The following is a 15,385-nucleotide window of genomic DNA, read 5'->3' on the forward strand; positions in this document are numbered from 1 at the left end:
TCCCATTCTGAATCACTGTGAAACTTCATTGAAGGTGTGATCTTAGTTTCTTCTGTAGGTAAAAGAAACACAAGTCCTACACCAAGAGAGCATCTTGCTATAGACAGGACCCTGAAAAAACACCAGCTCTCAGCACTACTGGTTCATCTGGAAGGAATTTTCTCTTCTACCTGGAGACCACACCCTGATCCTCATCCTGAAGAAGATCTGCCAAGTGGAACTCTTGCTTTATGGCCACAAAAGCTTTATCAGAAGACTTTATCATCCTGACCCAGACTGGAGGGCAAAAAGCTTGCCACAGAAAACAAGAGCTGGACAATTTGGTTGTGTGCACCTGCTGGGATGAACCAAAAGCAGTCTGTCCACCCTAGAAGCCCAGTACCAGGAGCTGCACCATGCTGCTGACCAAGAACCCAGCCCAATCTAAAGATGGTGGTCTTGCACTCGAAGCCCCTCCTTCAGCTTCCAGGGGGCCGAGGCTGTAAGCTGTGCAGAGGGTCCCAGGAGGCCAGTGACAGTGGAGGCAGCAGATCCCAGGCAAAGCTGAGGAGGAGCTGGACCACTGATTGTTGATGAGAGATGGAGCAAGGGTTTACTGTGACTCATTTTGGGGGTCGAATACTATTCACAGGGGTTGCCTAAGACTATCAGAAAACACAGAAACTTATATTATGATTCACAGCAGTAGTAAACTGTTATTAAGTAATAATGAAAATAGTTTTATGGTTGGAGTCACCACAATGTGAAGAACTGTATTAAAGGGTCACAGCATTAAGAAGGTTGAGAGGGGCTGGGGATTTAGCTCAGTGGTAGAGCGCTTACCTAGGAAGCGCAAGGCCCTGGGTTCGGTCCCCAGCTCCGAAAAAAAAGAACAAAAAAAAAAAAAGAAGGTTGAGAACCAGTGGTCTAGATGTTCCTGCCAAGATCAGCAGACTGAACCTATGGAGAGTCAGACTTTCTTCCTGGCTCCTTCCCCCTTACTCTATAGCACTCTTCAAATAACAAGGCAGGAGACAGATCCAGATAGAACAGCAGGTTCTTTTTCCGGTTCCTCAAAGCGCCACGAAACTGCCACTGGGGTGGGACCAAGACAGAAGAGAATGTAAACATTGGGTTCCACCCCCTGGACTCAAGGGAAGACCCTTATTCAGAGAGGGGCTTGATGGCTGGAAGGGAACAAAATGAAAGATAGGCTTTCTGACTCTCAGCAGAGAGGCCTGAACATACAGAGCAAGTGGGCTAGGAAAGAGCAGGACATGGGTGGGAAGGAAACGGAGGACACTTCCTAACATATCCTCTTAAATAAACTGGAGCGTAGACGCACTGTGGAATGGGGAAAGGACAGAGCACCCACCCCAGGCCAATCTGACCTTCTGTACATAATTACAACACAAGGATATCCAGGAGAGAAAACAGCCTTGGCCCCCAGAAAACAGTGGGATGACAGGCAGGGCCCCAAGACAGGAAAAGGAACCTAGCTCCACCATCTAAGGGAAGCCACTGGAGTGTAAGAATCTGCTAACTGCCATTGCCAAGAGTCACTGTGGTGACCAAAGGCAAATTAAGACAGCACCCCAGAAGAACTTCATAGGCGTGACAGAGACCCAAGCTGAGCCTAACTGGACGAAAGAGTCTCCAGACTTGGTCACTGTTACCCTAGGAAATGTAGCTGTCCCATGCACTGTGGCTGTCCCGGCCATGTAGGGATCAGCAGCTGGCAAGGAGTCAGGGGAATCAAGCCACTTTCCTTAGAAAAAGGAAGAGCCTGCCAAGGGAGCTGGGAGAGCCCTGCCAGGGCTGCTGTTGGCTGAGGGAGAGGAGGAGGGTCATGCCATCCAGACCCAACAAGAGGTCAAAAGTAAGCATCCTGCCGGGCCTCAGCTGCTGACCTGTCCCCACCATCCTGGGGTGCTGGGGGCCCATCTGCCTTTCGACGCAAGGAAAGTTTCCGGCCTTGGCCCTTCTTCTCCAGCTTCTGCCGTTCCTTTTCCTGCTTCTGCTGTTCCTTCTCTTGCTCTTTCTCCCACTTCTGCCGCTCCTTCTCTTGCTTTTCCCGCTCCTTCTCCTGTCTCTGCCGCTCCTTCTCTCGCTCTTTCTCCTGTTTCTGCCGCTCTTTCTCCTGTCGCCTGATCTCCTTGCTGGTGCCTAGTGGGGTGCTGTTGCCAGTAGGTGAAGGAAGGGATGGATGCAGTCCCTCAGCAATGACGACAGCCCCAGGGACAGGCCCAGCACTAGCCCTGCGGACAGGAGGTGGTGGGGAAGGAGCCCCTCCAACTGCCCGGGAGCCTCTGCTCTTGAGACTAGGGAGGCTGAGGAGGCTAGAAGAAGGACCCAGGGGTGGCTGCTGCCGCCTGCGTTCCTCATGGATGGCTCGGGAGCCATGTAGTCGCCTGGAGGGCCGATACTGCAGCTCTCCCCTAGTTTCTCGCCACTTCTTCAGTTGGGCTGCATTCTCCCGCTCAATCAATGCTTCTGTCACAGGGAGGGTGGTTACCTAGACAGAGACATGGGAGCCAGAGTATAGACCTGTGTGGGAATGGGCTTAATCAGGTCAGGGTGTGCTGAGGCTTGTGGCCTACCTCATGCACTAGGAAGTCCTCCTGCATACACTGCTGTGGCAGGTTCCGAAGCTGCTCCATGGTTTCATACATGCCTTGACATGAGCGCAGCTTTTCCACAGAGCCCAGTGTGTGTCGCAGTAAGACCAGAGCCACTCGGAAGATGATCTTAACGCCTACAGGGTCAGGGAGGAATGCAAAGAGAGATCAGGTCCAGGATCTCAACCTGCTATTTACTGCCAGCCTTACAGGTGAAGAGTTGCTATGGGCTGCAGATTTCTTGGAGGGCAGGCAGACTCTAGGTTGGTGGCTGAACAAGATGGGTCCTGTTTTCCCTCTTACAGACTGTTTATCATGAAGCCTAGACCCAACAGTACTCCTGTCTATGGGATACCAGTAAAGTGACAAATCCTAGCCTCCCCCCTCAGCCTGGCCAGCCTCTGAAATACCTTCACAGAAAAACATGTCCCAGACACGCAGCACTGAAGCCCAGGGGAGGGTGCGGGCAAAGATGCACATGAACCACTCTGTCATGTAGAGTACTGGGTCAATGCGCTGACGCCGAAGGTGACGATGTGCCAGCGGAGAAGCCCGGCGCAGGAGTGCAAAAAAGATTTCTCCATCCAACTGAATGGCCTCCTAGAAGTGGTAGGAAGAGCATAAGAAGTGGGTCTGGTTTGCTACGGTTCCCTCAGGATATGATCAAACCTAAGAGGCTGTCTTAACCTCAGTGGTTGAGGGACAGAAAGACAAATGAGGCAAGGCAAGGACCTAAGGCAGCCTTGGGGAAAGTCAGAGCCCCAGTGCACCCAGCTTCTAGACACTCACCAGCCCTGCACTGTAGTAACCTGGGAGGTACTTGTCGCAGATCTGTACCAGGCACCAAAACGCTTGCTAAGAAGGGCAAGAACAAAAGGCAGGGCCTGAGAAGTAGGGAGTATGAAGCTCTCCCTTCACCATGGTATGTCTAGATCTTCTCACCCCCACCCCAAATGGGTCCATTTATGCTGACCTCAGCAGGCATGTGCATGAGCAACACAGCAGCCACTGGGGCCTGGGCCTGACAGTAGCCCTCGTCAGGCCTGTAGATGGTATAGGCCTTCAGGATTCGGTACAGGTCCTGTTGCCTAAGGGAGTACAGAAGACGGCAATCATCAAACCTGCCCTAACCCTGGACCAGCATCCCTTACATCAAGTCCAAGCTAACCCAAGAGCTTTACTACCACAGAGCCATCTACCTTCCTTGTCCTGCCTACTAGAGGCTCAGCATCCCAAGCGTTCTATGTCCTGGCCTTTCACCTTAGCTGCATATACCATAGACTTCCTACCCATTTCCTCTTGCACCTGTAACCAGCCATAAAGCAATCATGGTCATTTTCTTCAGGAACCTGTCCATTCCATAGCACTGTCCCTCCTCTGGAAATAAGTGTTTTCATCCTCCAGGGCAGGCAATCTTGAACTATTATGTTTTACTGAATTTCAGCATATCCACTGGTCCTGGTTCTTGGTGAAGGCCAGGAAGCCAGCTGTACCTCACATCTTTTTCTTATCTCTACATCAAGTCAGATCTGTGCCCTAGCCCTGCTCTTTTTCCTTGTTGAGTTCCATCATATCTGAAATTTCCATCTACTCAAAATCATCCACCAAGTCTGAGGCATACTATATCCTGAACTTGGTCCTCTAATCTCTTTTCTCCTCCACAGTTACTTCCATCTCTGACCTCTATCTCTACCTCCCAATCTTCCTGCCTGAAGTCACACTGCTAATACTGCTTATAAGTGCCGCCCCAAACCCAGTCACTCAGATGTGAGCTCTTATATCTGCATCTACTTCACTGTTATTTAGTAAGTTCTACGATGGGGTTTCATGCAGGGCTTGCTGGATTCTAACCTCAATACTCAAAAGTGACCCTGACCTTGACCCTCGTGCCTCCATCTCTCTGGTACCAGTATTAAAGGCATGCACCATCACACTTGGCTTTCTGTGGTGCTGGCAATCAAACTCAGCGCTTCCTGCATCCTGGACAAGCGCTCTACTGAGTGAGCTACATCCCCACCCTTGATTACTTACTTTGCTATTTACTTTGCAAAAGTCCTAATGAGTTAACACGTCTGATGATGCTGGTTATTTTACCTAATACCCATAATAAAAGTAATCCACACCAAACTAACCCTAACAATGTACTGGAGCCAGAGAGATGGCTCAACAGTTAAGAGCATCTGTTGCTTTGCAGAGGACTTGAGTTCAATTCCCAGCATTCACACACATGGCAGCTCACAACCATCTGTATCTCCAGTCCAGATGACCTTCACACCTCTTCTGACATACCTGGGTACCAGGCATGAAAAAATGTAGCTTCTGCCTATGACTGGACCCCAGCCTTCCTTTGTGCTATGAATGTGCCACGTTCTCTGCTTCAGCAGTTCTTCTCTTGTCTCTTAATCATTCCTGTCAGCATACTAACAATCTGCATTTTAAATCTTTATTTCTTTTGCAGTGCTAGGATTGACCCTGGGACCCTTGTACATGCTAGCCAAGCACTCTACCATTGAGCTAAATTTCCAGACTTGCTGGGTTTTTTTTTCTTACTGACGTTGTCAAGCTTGTCAATCAAGTACTTTTATCCACTGAGCCACTCCACTGGTCCTCACTCTGTTTAACCGTATCCCTTAATCCCACTCTCCCTTCCAAAGAACAGGGCTTCTTCCCTGGTCAGCCAAGCTACTCTAGAACATACACTGTCTTCCATGTTGCTCCTCCTACACTCTTGGCAGGCATTTCCATATGCCCCCCACAAAAGTGTTCTTATCAAGTCACTAATGAGACAGACAGTGGCTCACACTTTTAACCCCAAGACGGACAGGCCAAGACAGGAAGATTTATTTAACTCTGAGTTATACTATAAGGGTGTCTCAAAAACAAGTCCCTAATGACTTAACCTAGTGGTATGTCAATCTAGCTCTCAGAGTTGATTTACTCATCCCTCAGTACTATTTCCTGAAGCTGATCCTTGAGGCTCTTCTTCACTTTGCTTTTGAAATCAGACTTTCCCCTCTACCTCTATAGCTTATAGTCCTAGTATCCTCTGTAGACTGTTCCATTTTCTCAATCCTAAAACATCAGTACTTCAGGGCTCGAGGCTTGCTTGCCTATCTTACCTATCTCCCTTGTTTCTTGAGACAGGTCTCACTATGAATGCCCAGCTGGCCTAGGACTCACAAGGATCCACCTGCTTCTGCCTCCCCAGTGCTGGGAGTGAAAGATGTGTGCTACCACACCAGGTCACATCTTCCCTTTGTACCTATAATTGCTGCTTGGTGATATCTTGTCCAATGAGTGAGCCTAATCCTTCCATAAACACACTTCCAGTTTCCAATTTATCACCAATTTAAACTTCCTTCCTGAGCCAGGCAGCAGTGGCACTGCACACTTTTAATCCCAGCAGAGGCAGGTCAATCTCCAAGTTCAAGACCAGGGTGGTCCTCAGAGTGAGTTCCAGAACAGCCAGAGCTACACAGAAAAACCCTATCTCAAACACACAAACAAAAAGACCCTCTTTCTTGAAATCCAGACATAATATACTGGGTACCCAACCTGCCTACATCCCCAGGATGTCCAGTTCAAAAGCTCCACCTAGTTTGAGATGGGGTCATCCTCTAGCCAAACTGTTCTGAACTCAACATGTATGTTAAGACTGGCCTTAAACTCAGGATAATCCTGTCACAGCTTCCTAAGGGCTGGTCTAAGCCACAGTCCCCAACCAAAGTTCACCTAAATACCTGAGACTGTAGGCATAAGCTACCATGTCTGACTCTAGAACTTTCAGCGTAACCCAAACCTACATTTCCTCCAGTTCTCTGCTCTTTATTAGTAAGTAGCAAGTCTCTTGTACTCTGTGCCCTTGGATTCTGTCCCACGCACTCTCATCCTCCTTTACTGTTTGCCCTCACAGGGCTGGCCACTACTTTCCACATTTCACAAACTTGCCTCTACCAAAGATTGTCTATTCCCACAGGAAGACAGCTCCTGGGTTTTGGTTCATTGCTGTCGTCTGTGACTAGACCTAGGAGAAGTAGGTACTCGATAACTGTTAAAAAATGAACATATTGATAAAAATGTTTATTTAAGCTAGGCATGGTATATATCTATAGAATACTGAGTTCAAGACACTCTGGGCTGCCCAGCAAGTTCAAGGTCACTCATAAAAATAATAAATAAATTAGCTTGCTATGACTGTGGTGGCACAGCCTTTAATCCTAACATTTAGGAGACAGAGATCTGAATTTGAAGCCAGTGTGGTCTACCTAGTCAGACCATTATCTCAAAGAAAAAAAATATATACATATTGTTTTGTTACATAAAGAAAATATGTATTTTATAAAGATAGAAAAATGTCCATCTAGGGCTGGGAACTAGCTGAATGATCGAACACTTGGCTAGTGTGTTACAGGCCCCAGGTACAAGCTCCAACACAACAAGGAAAGGCCATATGACTACCTAAGTAAGATCAGTTACCTTACACACTAGAAAGAGTGGCACTCATTTCCTCTGAAAGAAGCTTAAACTACAGAATAAAACCCAAGTGCCTTGGCTCTTGGTGATCTGGCCTGAACTTCTCTCCAGATTGAGCTCTATAAAAACCCAGTGTCCAGACACTGCTTATACAACCTCCCAGGAAGGAAAACCCTAGCTTGTCCCAGCCCCAACTAGCTTTTAAAACCCAGTACAGGGGTTGGGGATTTAGCTCAGTGGTAGAGCGCTTGCCTAGCAAATGCAAGGCCCTGGGTTCGGTCCCCAGCTCCGAAAAAAAAGAAAAAGAAAAAAAAAAAAATCAGTACAAATACAACCTCAGTTAGTCCTTAATGTGCCTATACGAAGTCCCAAATTAGAATCTCCCTCACCAGACACTTAACACTGCTTGACATTCAACTGATTAACGATCACTCTTCTAAGAGCCCTAGAGGGCATGAATTGCCTGGACCTGGTCTTCTATCTACCTGGAACCTTCAACAGATGTTTGCCAACTAATCACAGTCAGGCTCTTACCCATGCCCTCCTCGAGCAGCAAACATCTCATGGAAAGGGAACTGGCGGTGCAGGTCTTTTTCAATCACATCCAGCCACTTGGGGTCCCCAGGAGCCCGTTCCAGCTCCTGCAGTGGACAGCAGGGATTACCTCAGGGTCTGGGAGAACTGATTTCTCCTGCAGAGACAGTGCCACATAGCCCCACACCCTGGAGTTGCACAAACCTCAAACTTGCCCGGGTTCTGCTCCAGGAGTTCCTTGCTATTAGACAGGTACTGCCAGGCCTTGGCTCTGAGAGAGGAGGGGATTCCTTTCCGGCAACGTAGCTTTACCTAAGGTAGAGTAACATCTAGGGTGAAAGCTTCAGGCCTGGAACATTCTCTAAGCTTTCCCCACCAGCCATCAGGCTCCCAGAGACATTCTTCCCACATGCCAGATGTGACAACGTTGGACCTGGTCTGGCTACAGTTTAAAGTTCCTCCTCCCAATGCCCAAGTCCCACTGATCCTCAATGTGCTAGGAGGGCAGACAGTATTAGTTTCCACTCCCCACCCTTGCACATTGCCCAGCCCACTATACAGCCCTCAAACCTTCTGGAAACGCCGTGACAGCCACTTATCCCAGTTACTGAACATCTCCAGCCACTTGAGCTCCCGCTGCCGAGCCACATCCACAGGAATAGAGCTCTCTCTGCAGAATCGGATCATGTATGGAAGAAGTCAGTGGCAGTAGTGTAGGGCCCCAGGCTGCTGGGGAATCTGAGCCAGCCAGTTCCCTCAGGCTCAACTGAGAAACTAGAAATTATGAGATCAAAATGTCTGAAGACTTGATCATCCAAAGCCTAGTCCATCACACTTTGAAGGCTTCTTTCCCTACAGAATCTCTACACAGATAATTTAAATCCCACTTCTGATACATCCAATTTTGGTCATACTAAAAAGACACATTGTGACTGAGGATGTAATTCAGTGGTACTGCGCTTTTCTTGTATGTGAAGGGCTCTGAATTCAGCCCCATCACTGCAAAAAAAAAAAAAAATTAACTATAAGCCACACTTTGTATTCAATCTGGATCTAAGTCCTAGTTTTACCATTTTACTCATTACGTGACCTTGAACAAGTCACTTAATTTTTCTAAGCCCCAATTTCCTCATTTGTAAAGTTGAGAGAGTAACAATATATACCTGAAAGAACCTGTAAACAGCCTACATCAGGAGTCATACAAATGACCTTAGATGTGCCATTTTATTCTAAGACACATGAGGTTTCTTGGACCATCTGTGACTTTCTCTCCTCCTCCTCTTTGCAACCTCCCCAGATTCCAAAGAAAATGAATTTCTCTGCCCTGATGATATTCTGTCAGCTCCATGCTCAAGGTGCTCCATCTGTCCGAAAATGGTTGGTTACTTACAGGAGCCAGTTACAGGAGAACAAAATGGAAGAAAGACCATGGGTTTAAAAAATTCCATAGGGGTTGGGGATTTAGCTCAGTGGTAGAGCACTTGCCTAGCAAGTGCAAGGCCCTGGGTTCGGTCCCCAGTTCCGAAAAAAAGAAAAAAGAAAAAAAGAAAAAGAAGAAGAAAAAGTAAGAAAAAAAAATTCCATAGACAAAGCTTAAAGCCCAGTTCTGTCCCTAAGAAGCTACGAAGTCTCAACATGTAAGTTCAGTCTCTTCCTCAGCTATAAATGGGATGTCACTACCTACAGTTATAAGGACAAGTAAGAAAAATACACCAAAAGACTTTCAAATAGGAGCGTAACAGATGTTAATTTATTCTGTGTAGAAACTCCTTAAACAGAGACATCATCTCTTATCACATTAATGTCAGTTCTACACTCTCAGGGCTGGAAAGATTAAGGTACTTTTCCTGTCCCAAGGAACATTACAGCTTACAAAGGAAGGGAAGGGCAGGAGAGGTGGCTCAGCTGTAAATGCACTGAAAGGTCTTGGAGAGAACCGGGGTTCAGTTCCCACATGGCAGCTAACTATGGTCTGTAATCCAGGTCCAGAGGATCTGAAGCTCTCTTCTTGCCTCCTGGACGCTATATGCACATAGTGCACAGACGTGAGTGCAGGCAAAACACCCATATACATAAAGTAAAACACTTTTAAATCTTAAAACAAACAGAAAGGGGAGGAACATCCACTACCAGATGAGAGAGGTAATGGCAAAAGATTCACACAGTCACTATTACAAGGACAGTAAGTAACAGGGAAGGCTCCCTGGGAAAAAGGACATCAGAAGTGTACCAAAAGGAAGGAAGAGAAACTCCCTGGCAGGACAGGCCTGAATCCCACCCACTACTAATTTAATACACACTCTGGCACACCAAAGAGTCTAGCACAGTGGGGCAATGGGAGCAGTATGCTGGCAAAGGAGCTTGGACTTTACCTGTAGGGGCAAAGTGTTCAAACTAGTATGTGACAATCGGCCTTGCCTCAGAGGTAATGCCTCTGGCAGGGGAGACAGATTCTGAAGTGTCAAAGTTATAAAGCAGAAAAACAGCACCCAGCACAGTACCTTACACAGGAGTGACATTCTAAAACCGAATTTGAACCAAGTTCCTCTGGAGAGACCAATATGGAGGAATGCCCTAGTCACACATCCATGTTAGATGAGGGAGGCAACTCCAGTTTTGTTTCTTATGAGGTAAAAGAAGTGCAGGAGAAAAGACCAGGGTCAGACTTCAGTTAGAGTTCAGACTGAAGGTTGGTGCCCAATCAAGTCTTCTGAGTTGTCAGCTTACAAGCCCTGCCTGTACTACCTACCCTTCCTCCCCATCTTCCTGATTCAGATCCCCTCCAGCAGAATTTTCACATCCAGGTGCTCAAGGGAACCCTCTGATCTCTAGGCTCAACCAACCAATCACACTGAAGCTGTTTAGGCAACCCCTCCAGATGAGAGCCTTAAAAATGACTTCAGTCAGTGCTTAGTACAGAGCCTGGCTGCAGTGTCCTTAGGCGATGCTCCAGGCTGAGCAAACCAGGTTACAGAGTAGCAAGCAGGTTAGGGAGCACAGAAGCAATGGTCAGGATCCAGAGAGAAGGAAGAAGTCAGGCCAATCACACACACCCCCACCTTAGGAGTGACTCAGGCCCCTCCCTGGAAGGAACTAGGAAAGCTCGACTAGAGCAGGGGAGATGAGGAAATGGGGAAGAGGCCACCCCCACCCTTCCCCTTCAATGAAAATACAAAACTGCCCTCTCCCAAAAGTCCTGTCTTCAGGGTCTCTCCTCCATCAACCAGAATTCCTCACCCCACCATTCTGCCTATTGCCCACTGATACCCCGACTGCTATTCTGAAGGTGTCTGGCCTCAGAGACCTAAGATTTCTACTGGAAGAAACTTTCCAGAATGTCTGGCCCTTTTAGTAAAGTTTTAGACCAAGCAGCTGGTATCTTAGCTGCTTAGTAGGTACCACTTCATTCAACCCCTCCTTCAGAGGAAACTGAGGCACAGAAACAGGGACACCACTAGCTCAAGGACACCAGCCTAGGCTTAAACCGAGATAACTGCCTCGATCCCTGATCCTCAACTCTGAAGTCACAGAAACCCCAGGATGCTTTGAGCACTGCAGCTCCTGCTAATGACTCCCTGGGTCAGGGCTGGCCAGGTGCATCGCCTCCCCTGCCCCCACCTCCGCGGCCACAGGCAGCCCCACGGGTGCCCACTGTGTACTCACAGGCTGCCTGAGTACTGGCTGCCCCCAAGGAAACCATACTTGTCCGTCTTGCGCAGGGCCAGCCCATTTATCTCCGAGTCTGAACCCACGGAGCTCACATCATCCGTCAAGGACTCCAAGGTCCCAGACATGAGGCTCACGGAGTCCAAGTAGCTCAGGGTGTCCGGGGCCTGCCCTCGAGGCCCAGAGATGCCAGGTCCTAGACTGGACGTGGAACCCAGGTCTTGAAAGTTTTCAGTAGTCTCCGGAGCTGGGGTCACTGTCACCCTAGCCACCGGAGCCGAAGCCTCGCACGTCCCGGGAGGGCCTGTGACAGGCCCTGAAGGGTCCTCAGGCACCGGCCCTGCTGATGCTGATGTAGCAGCTCCATGTCCACCTGCCACCTGCCCTGCTCCACCCCGTGCAGTCACTCCTGAAGCCACTGTGGTTCCCGGCTTGGGGGCAAGCGGGGGTTTGGCAGTCAGGGCTCCAGACGCCGTTCTGGAAGGGGTCCGAGTGGGGGTCCCTGGTCCTGGGACAGGCGAGGCTCGAGCCTCTTCCGTCTTTGGAGTGTCTGTCCCCAAAACCAAGGCCACGGACGTCTCGGCTCCTGCCTCTGCCGCTGGTGCGGGGAACTCTTGCGTCTTCGCGGCTTCGGGTGAGGCCTCCAGGGTTAGCTCTACCGTGCTGCCTGTAGCTGTCGTGGGTGTCGAGGCCGAGGTCTGTAACGATCCTGGGACCCAGGCGGGCCGAGCCTCCCCGGGGACCACCAGGTCGACGGGGGCCGAAGTGGCCGTAGTCACTGGCGGTCCTGGTGCCACCACTAGGACCGACCCGGCCCGGGAACCCCGGGGCGGAGGCGAAGGGGCAGCGGAGGCGCCGTGACGGCGCGGCGGGGCCACAAGGGGCGCCGGGCCCGTCTCCATAGCTGCGGGCCGCCCCTCACATCCCCCCGCCGGGGAGGCCGCAGAAGGCGCCGCCCCTCAGGCCGCCCGGAGCAGCCCGCCCGGGCTGCAGAGAGGGCGAAGGGCGCGGCTCGGCGCGCGCCGGGGGCGGGGCGGGACCGGGCGGCAGGCGGCGGGCGGCGCGCGCAGGCGGGGCAAGGGTCGACGGCGCTCGCGCAGGGGTCTCCCGGCCTCTCACCCTACTCGCGCGCTCGCACCGCCTCCTCCCTGCGAGGGGCCGGCTGCCGACGTCGCGCCTGCGCAGATGCTGAGGAGCCGCCGATGTCTCGGCGAACTACGCCTGCGCGAGGGAAGGCCCTCCCGCGCCCCTCTTTTTTTTTTTTTTTTTTTTTTTTTTACCTCCCGCCCCCTCCGTAGGCCCAAGACAGATAATAGGTAGAGAGAAAATTGAGTTCCAACCAATCGATGGAAGGGTGGGAGGGATTAGAGGCGGGAAGAGGGTCGGTATTCTAGAAAGAGGAAATGAAGAAGGCGGAGGCAGGACGAAGAAAACAAGCAATAGAAAAGAGGGATTCTGAGCCTCCAGGCCAATAAACACATCTGAAGAGTGAGTGATCGCAGAAGGGCGGGGAATAAGACTGGTGCTGGGCAGTAAGAGGCAGGGACTAGGAACTTGTTAGCCAATGGAAATGGTGAAAAGGGAACCAATGAAAAGGGGGCTAGGCAGTAAAATTGACCGACGGTCACGTCTATTTCCGTAATGACAGCATCAACAGTCAATAGAAAGAGCCGAAGAATTCTTAGACTTCCTGAGATGGTCAGGAAAGAATGACAACTAGGGAGAGGCGGGCTTAATTTGTGATTAACTTGTTAGCCAATGACTGTCTTTCTCCACTTTGCATAAGGGTAGGAAGATAGATAACATTCTCAGCTTCGAGGGGCAGAGTTGCTGCCAGCAGGCGGTGCCAGAGCAAGAATAGTCAGTGACAACCAGAGACAAGCGCGAGAAGAGGTGACAACTGGGGACATCACTGAGAAAGGGCCTGGAGTGTCGGTGCGGCTCCAGGCCAATAAGAGTGCCGTGCTGGCCTTCTTGGGTTTCCAAAAGGCCCCCAGTTCATTCAGCTCCTGAGCTGCACCACAAACCCAGTGCCCTCATCAGTTCTCTCTACCTCGATGTGTCTAGTTAGACTATGGTCAGTCCTCTAAAAGACTCAGCTCTCTGAACTCCAGGCAGGAACTTAGACCAGGTTTCTCAAAGTTCTCATATATAAACTGAACTTCTCCCCCAAACGCTGAAATTTCTGAAACTTTATACCTCTGAGTCCTACTTCACTCTCGGGGCATGTGGGTGGAGGCCCCACCTCAGAACCCAAATCCATGAATCCTCAATACCATGAAGCCTCCATATGTTCTGTGTTCCTGTTCCTTGGGGAATTCAAGAACAGCCAAGCCCTATTGTTATCACCTCTCTTACATACTCATTAGCTACTAACTTAGACTCCAACTTCATGAGCCCTCAAGGTAGCCCCAAGACCAAAACCACAAGACCTGACTTTATGAGCTCTAACCTTCTTCCAGCTTCTTCTTCTTTTTTTTTTTAAGTTTTTTTTTTTTTTTTTTCAATACAGGGTTTCTCTGTGTGGCCTTGCATAGCTGTCCTGGAACGCACTCTGTAGATCATGCTGGCCACGACGAACTCAGAGATCTGCCTGCCTCTGCCTCCTAAGTTTTGTGGCCTGAGCCACCACCGAACCAGGAACCTTACAACTTCTAAATTCTGCTTCCTCTGTTCTCTGTTTTCTTGAGCTCTAGGATGGGTGGACTACCAATTCCATAAAGCATCTGCCACTCTCAGAATTCTAGTGAGACCTAGCTCTCAATTTCCCTATCCCTTGTTGTCTTTTTAGCTCTGAAGCTCCTTAGTCTTGTCATCTTACTTTCCTGCTCCCAACTCAGAGCCAGACCCTGTGAGGATCTGTCAGATCTTCTTTTTAAAGCTTCTCTGTCTTCCATTTGATTCAAGTTTACCGAGAACTCCCCAAATCCCATTCCCTTTTGGAGTCTTTCTCACCTCCTAGAATCCACTAATGAGTGGGCTCCTCCATGACGTAGCCCCCCATGGTACCCATATAAGGCAAAACAACTGCCAACTAAAGCCGGGAGGGGCCGTGCAGAAGGCCAAGGGCAGCTGCTAAGTTTAGGGTGGCTCCTTCTCTCTTCTTAGAGACAACAGGTGGCTGGGTCCCAGTGCCCAGAAAAGAAAATGTCTTAGTGGCATTGGCATGGACTGGAGGACGGGAAGGGAGGGGACACATTCCTCAGGACATCAGGTCCTAAAGGGAGCAGGAGGAGATGTGTATCGTTGCCAACCTGGGGTTTCCTCTACTGCTATTTCTCTAGATTTCCACTTCATAGAGCAACATGGGCCACTGAGGCCCAGAACATTATGAAAGTCACAATGTCAGCCAAGCTAGCTTCTCCCCAGAAGGGAGAAGCCACTGGTTATGCTATGTGGGAGAGGGTCGTTGGGGCCTTTGTGTCTTCTCCTCTGAGGTCCTGCAAGAAGCCTATCTAAACCTTTCTTGCTTCAAGCCTTTCCAAGTTCACCATTGTCTCCACTTGTTGTTGGGAACCACATAGTATTTGGTCACCAACCTTAACATGCAGCCCCATCACAGTTCTTGCAAGCCCAACAGCTGACTTTCACTGTCCTGGCCTTTGCCCATGAGCTGCACCTTCTGTCTGCATGTCTGCTCGCCAGCCCTCACCTAACTCACTTCCTTAGCTTTCTGCTGAGTTTTGCTGTTGTCATTTGCCTGCCTGCTTGCTTGCTAAAGTGACCCACAAAACCAAGTATACTGTCTGTTGGCAATAAGTGCTTACTGAGGTTAGATCTATGCCTACCCCCTCAGGAGCTCAAACATCCGGTTCATCTCTTCCAGATCTATGGGCTTCCATGAGCCCCTCTGAATTCTGGCACACTGCAGTCCCCTTTTAGGAGAAAGAACATCCCTTCCTACCTAGGTCCTAACAGACTTGCATCCCAAGACCTCCTCCCCCCTCCCTTCCTGGACTCCAGCTGCTGCAGGCCTCCAAGAAAGGAGAGGCCCCTGAGCTGGGCTATTTTAGTATCTGGGGTGGGTATCCACAGGGCTAAGGTTACCACGGTATGTTAAGGGGCAGGACTATATAACCCCAGAAGAACTGCCCCAAGCAGATTCTCTGCCTTTT

At 49.8% G+C, this 15,385-nt stretch overlaps 1 protein-coding gene across 1 annotated transcript; it reads right to left on the reverse strand.

Annotated features, from left to right (window-relative positions):
• Positions 1-571: 571 nt before the first annotated feature.
• Positions 572-12,229, reverse strand: Tbc1d10b (TBC1 domain family, member 10b). The gene is given in 9 exon segments (NM_001108921.1): positions 572-2,494; positions 2,580-2,734; positions 3,008-3,197; positions 3,387-3,452; positions 3,571-3,685; positions 7,605-7,711; positions 7,809-7,916; positions 8,175-8,274; positions 11,268-12,229. Coding segments are annotated over 9 exon segments (2,388 nt in total). The 5' UTR covers positions 12,173-12,229; the 3' UTR covers positions 572-1,852.
• Positions 12,230-15,385: the final 3,156 nt, after the last annotated feature.

Source organism: Rattus norvegicus, chromosome 1 (genome assembly GCF_021556685.1).
Source record: "Rattus norvegicus strain SHRSP/BbbUtx chromosome 1, alternate assembly SHRSP_T2T, whole genome shotgun sequence".
Classification (NCBI taxonomy): Eukaryota; Metazoa; Chordata; class Mammalia; order Rodentia; family Muridae; genus Rattus; species Rattus norvegicus.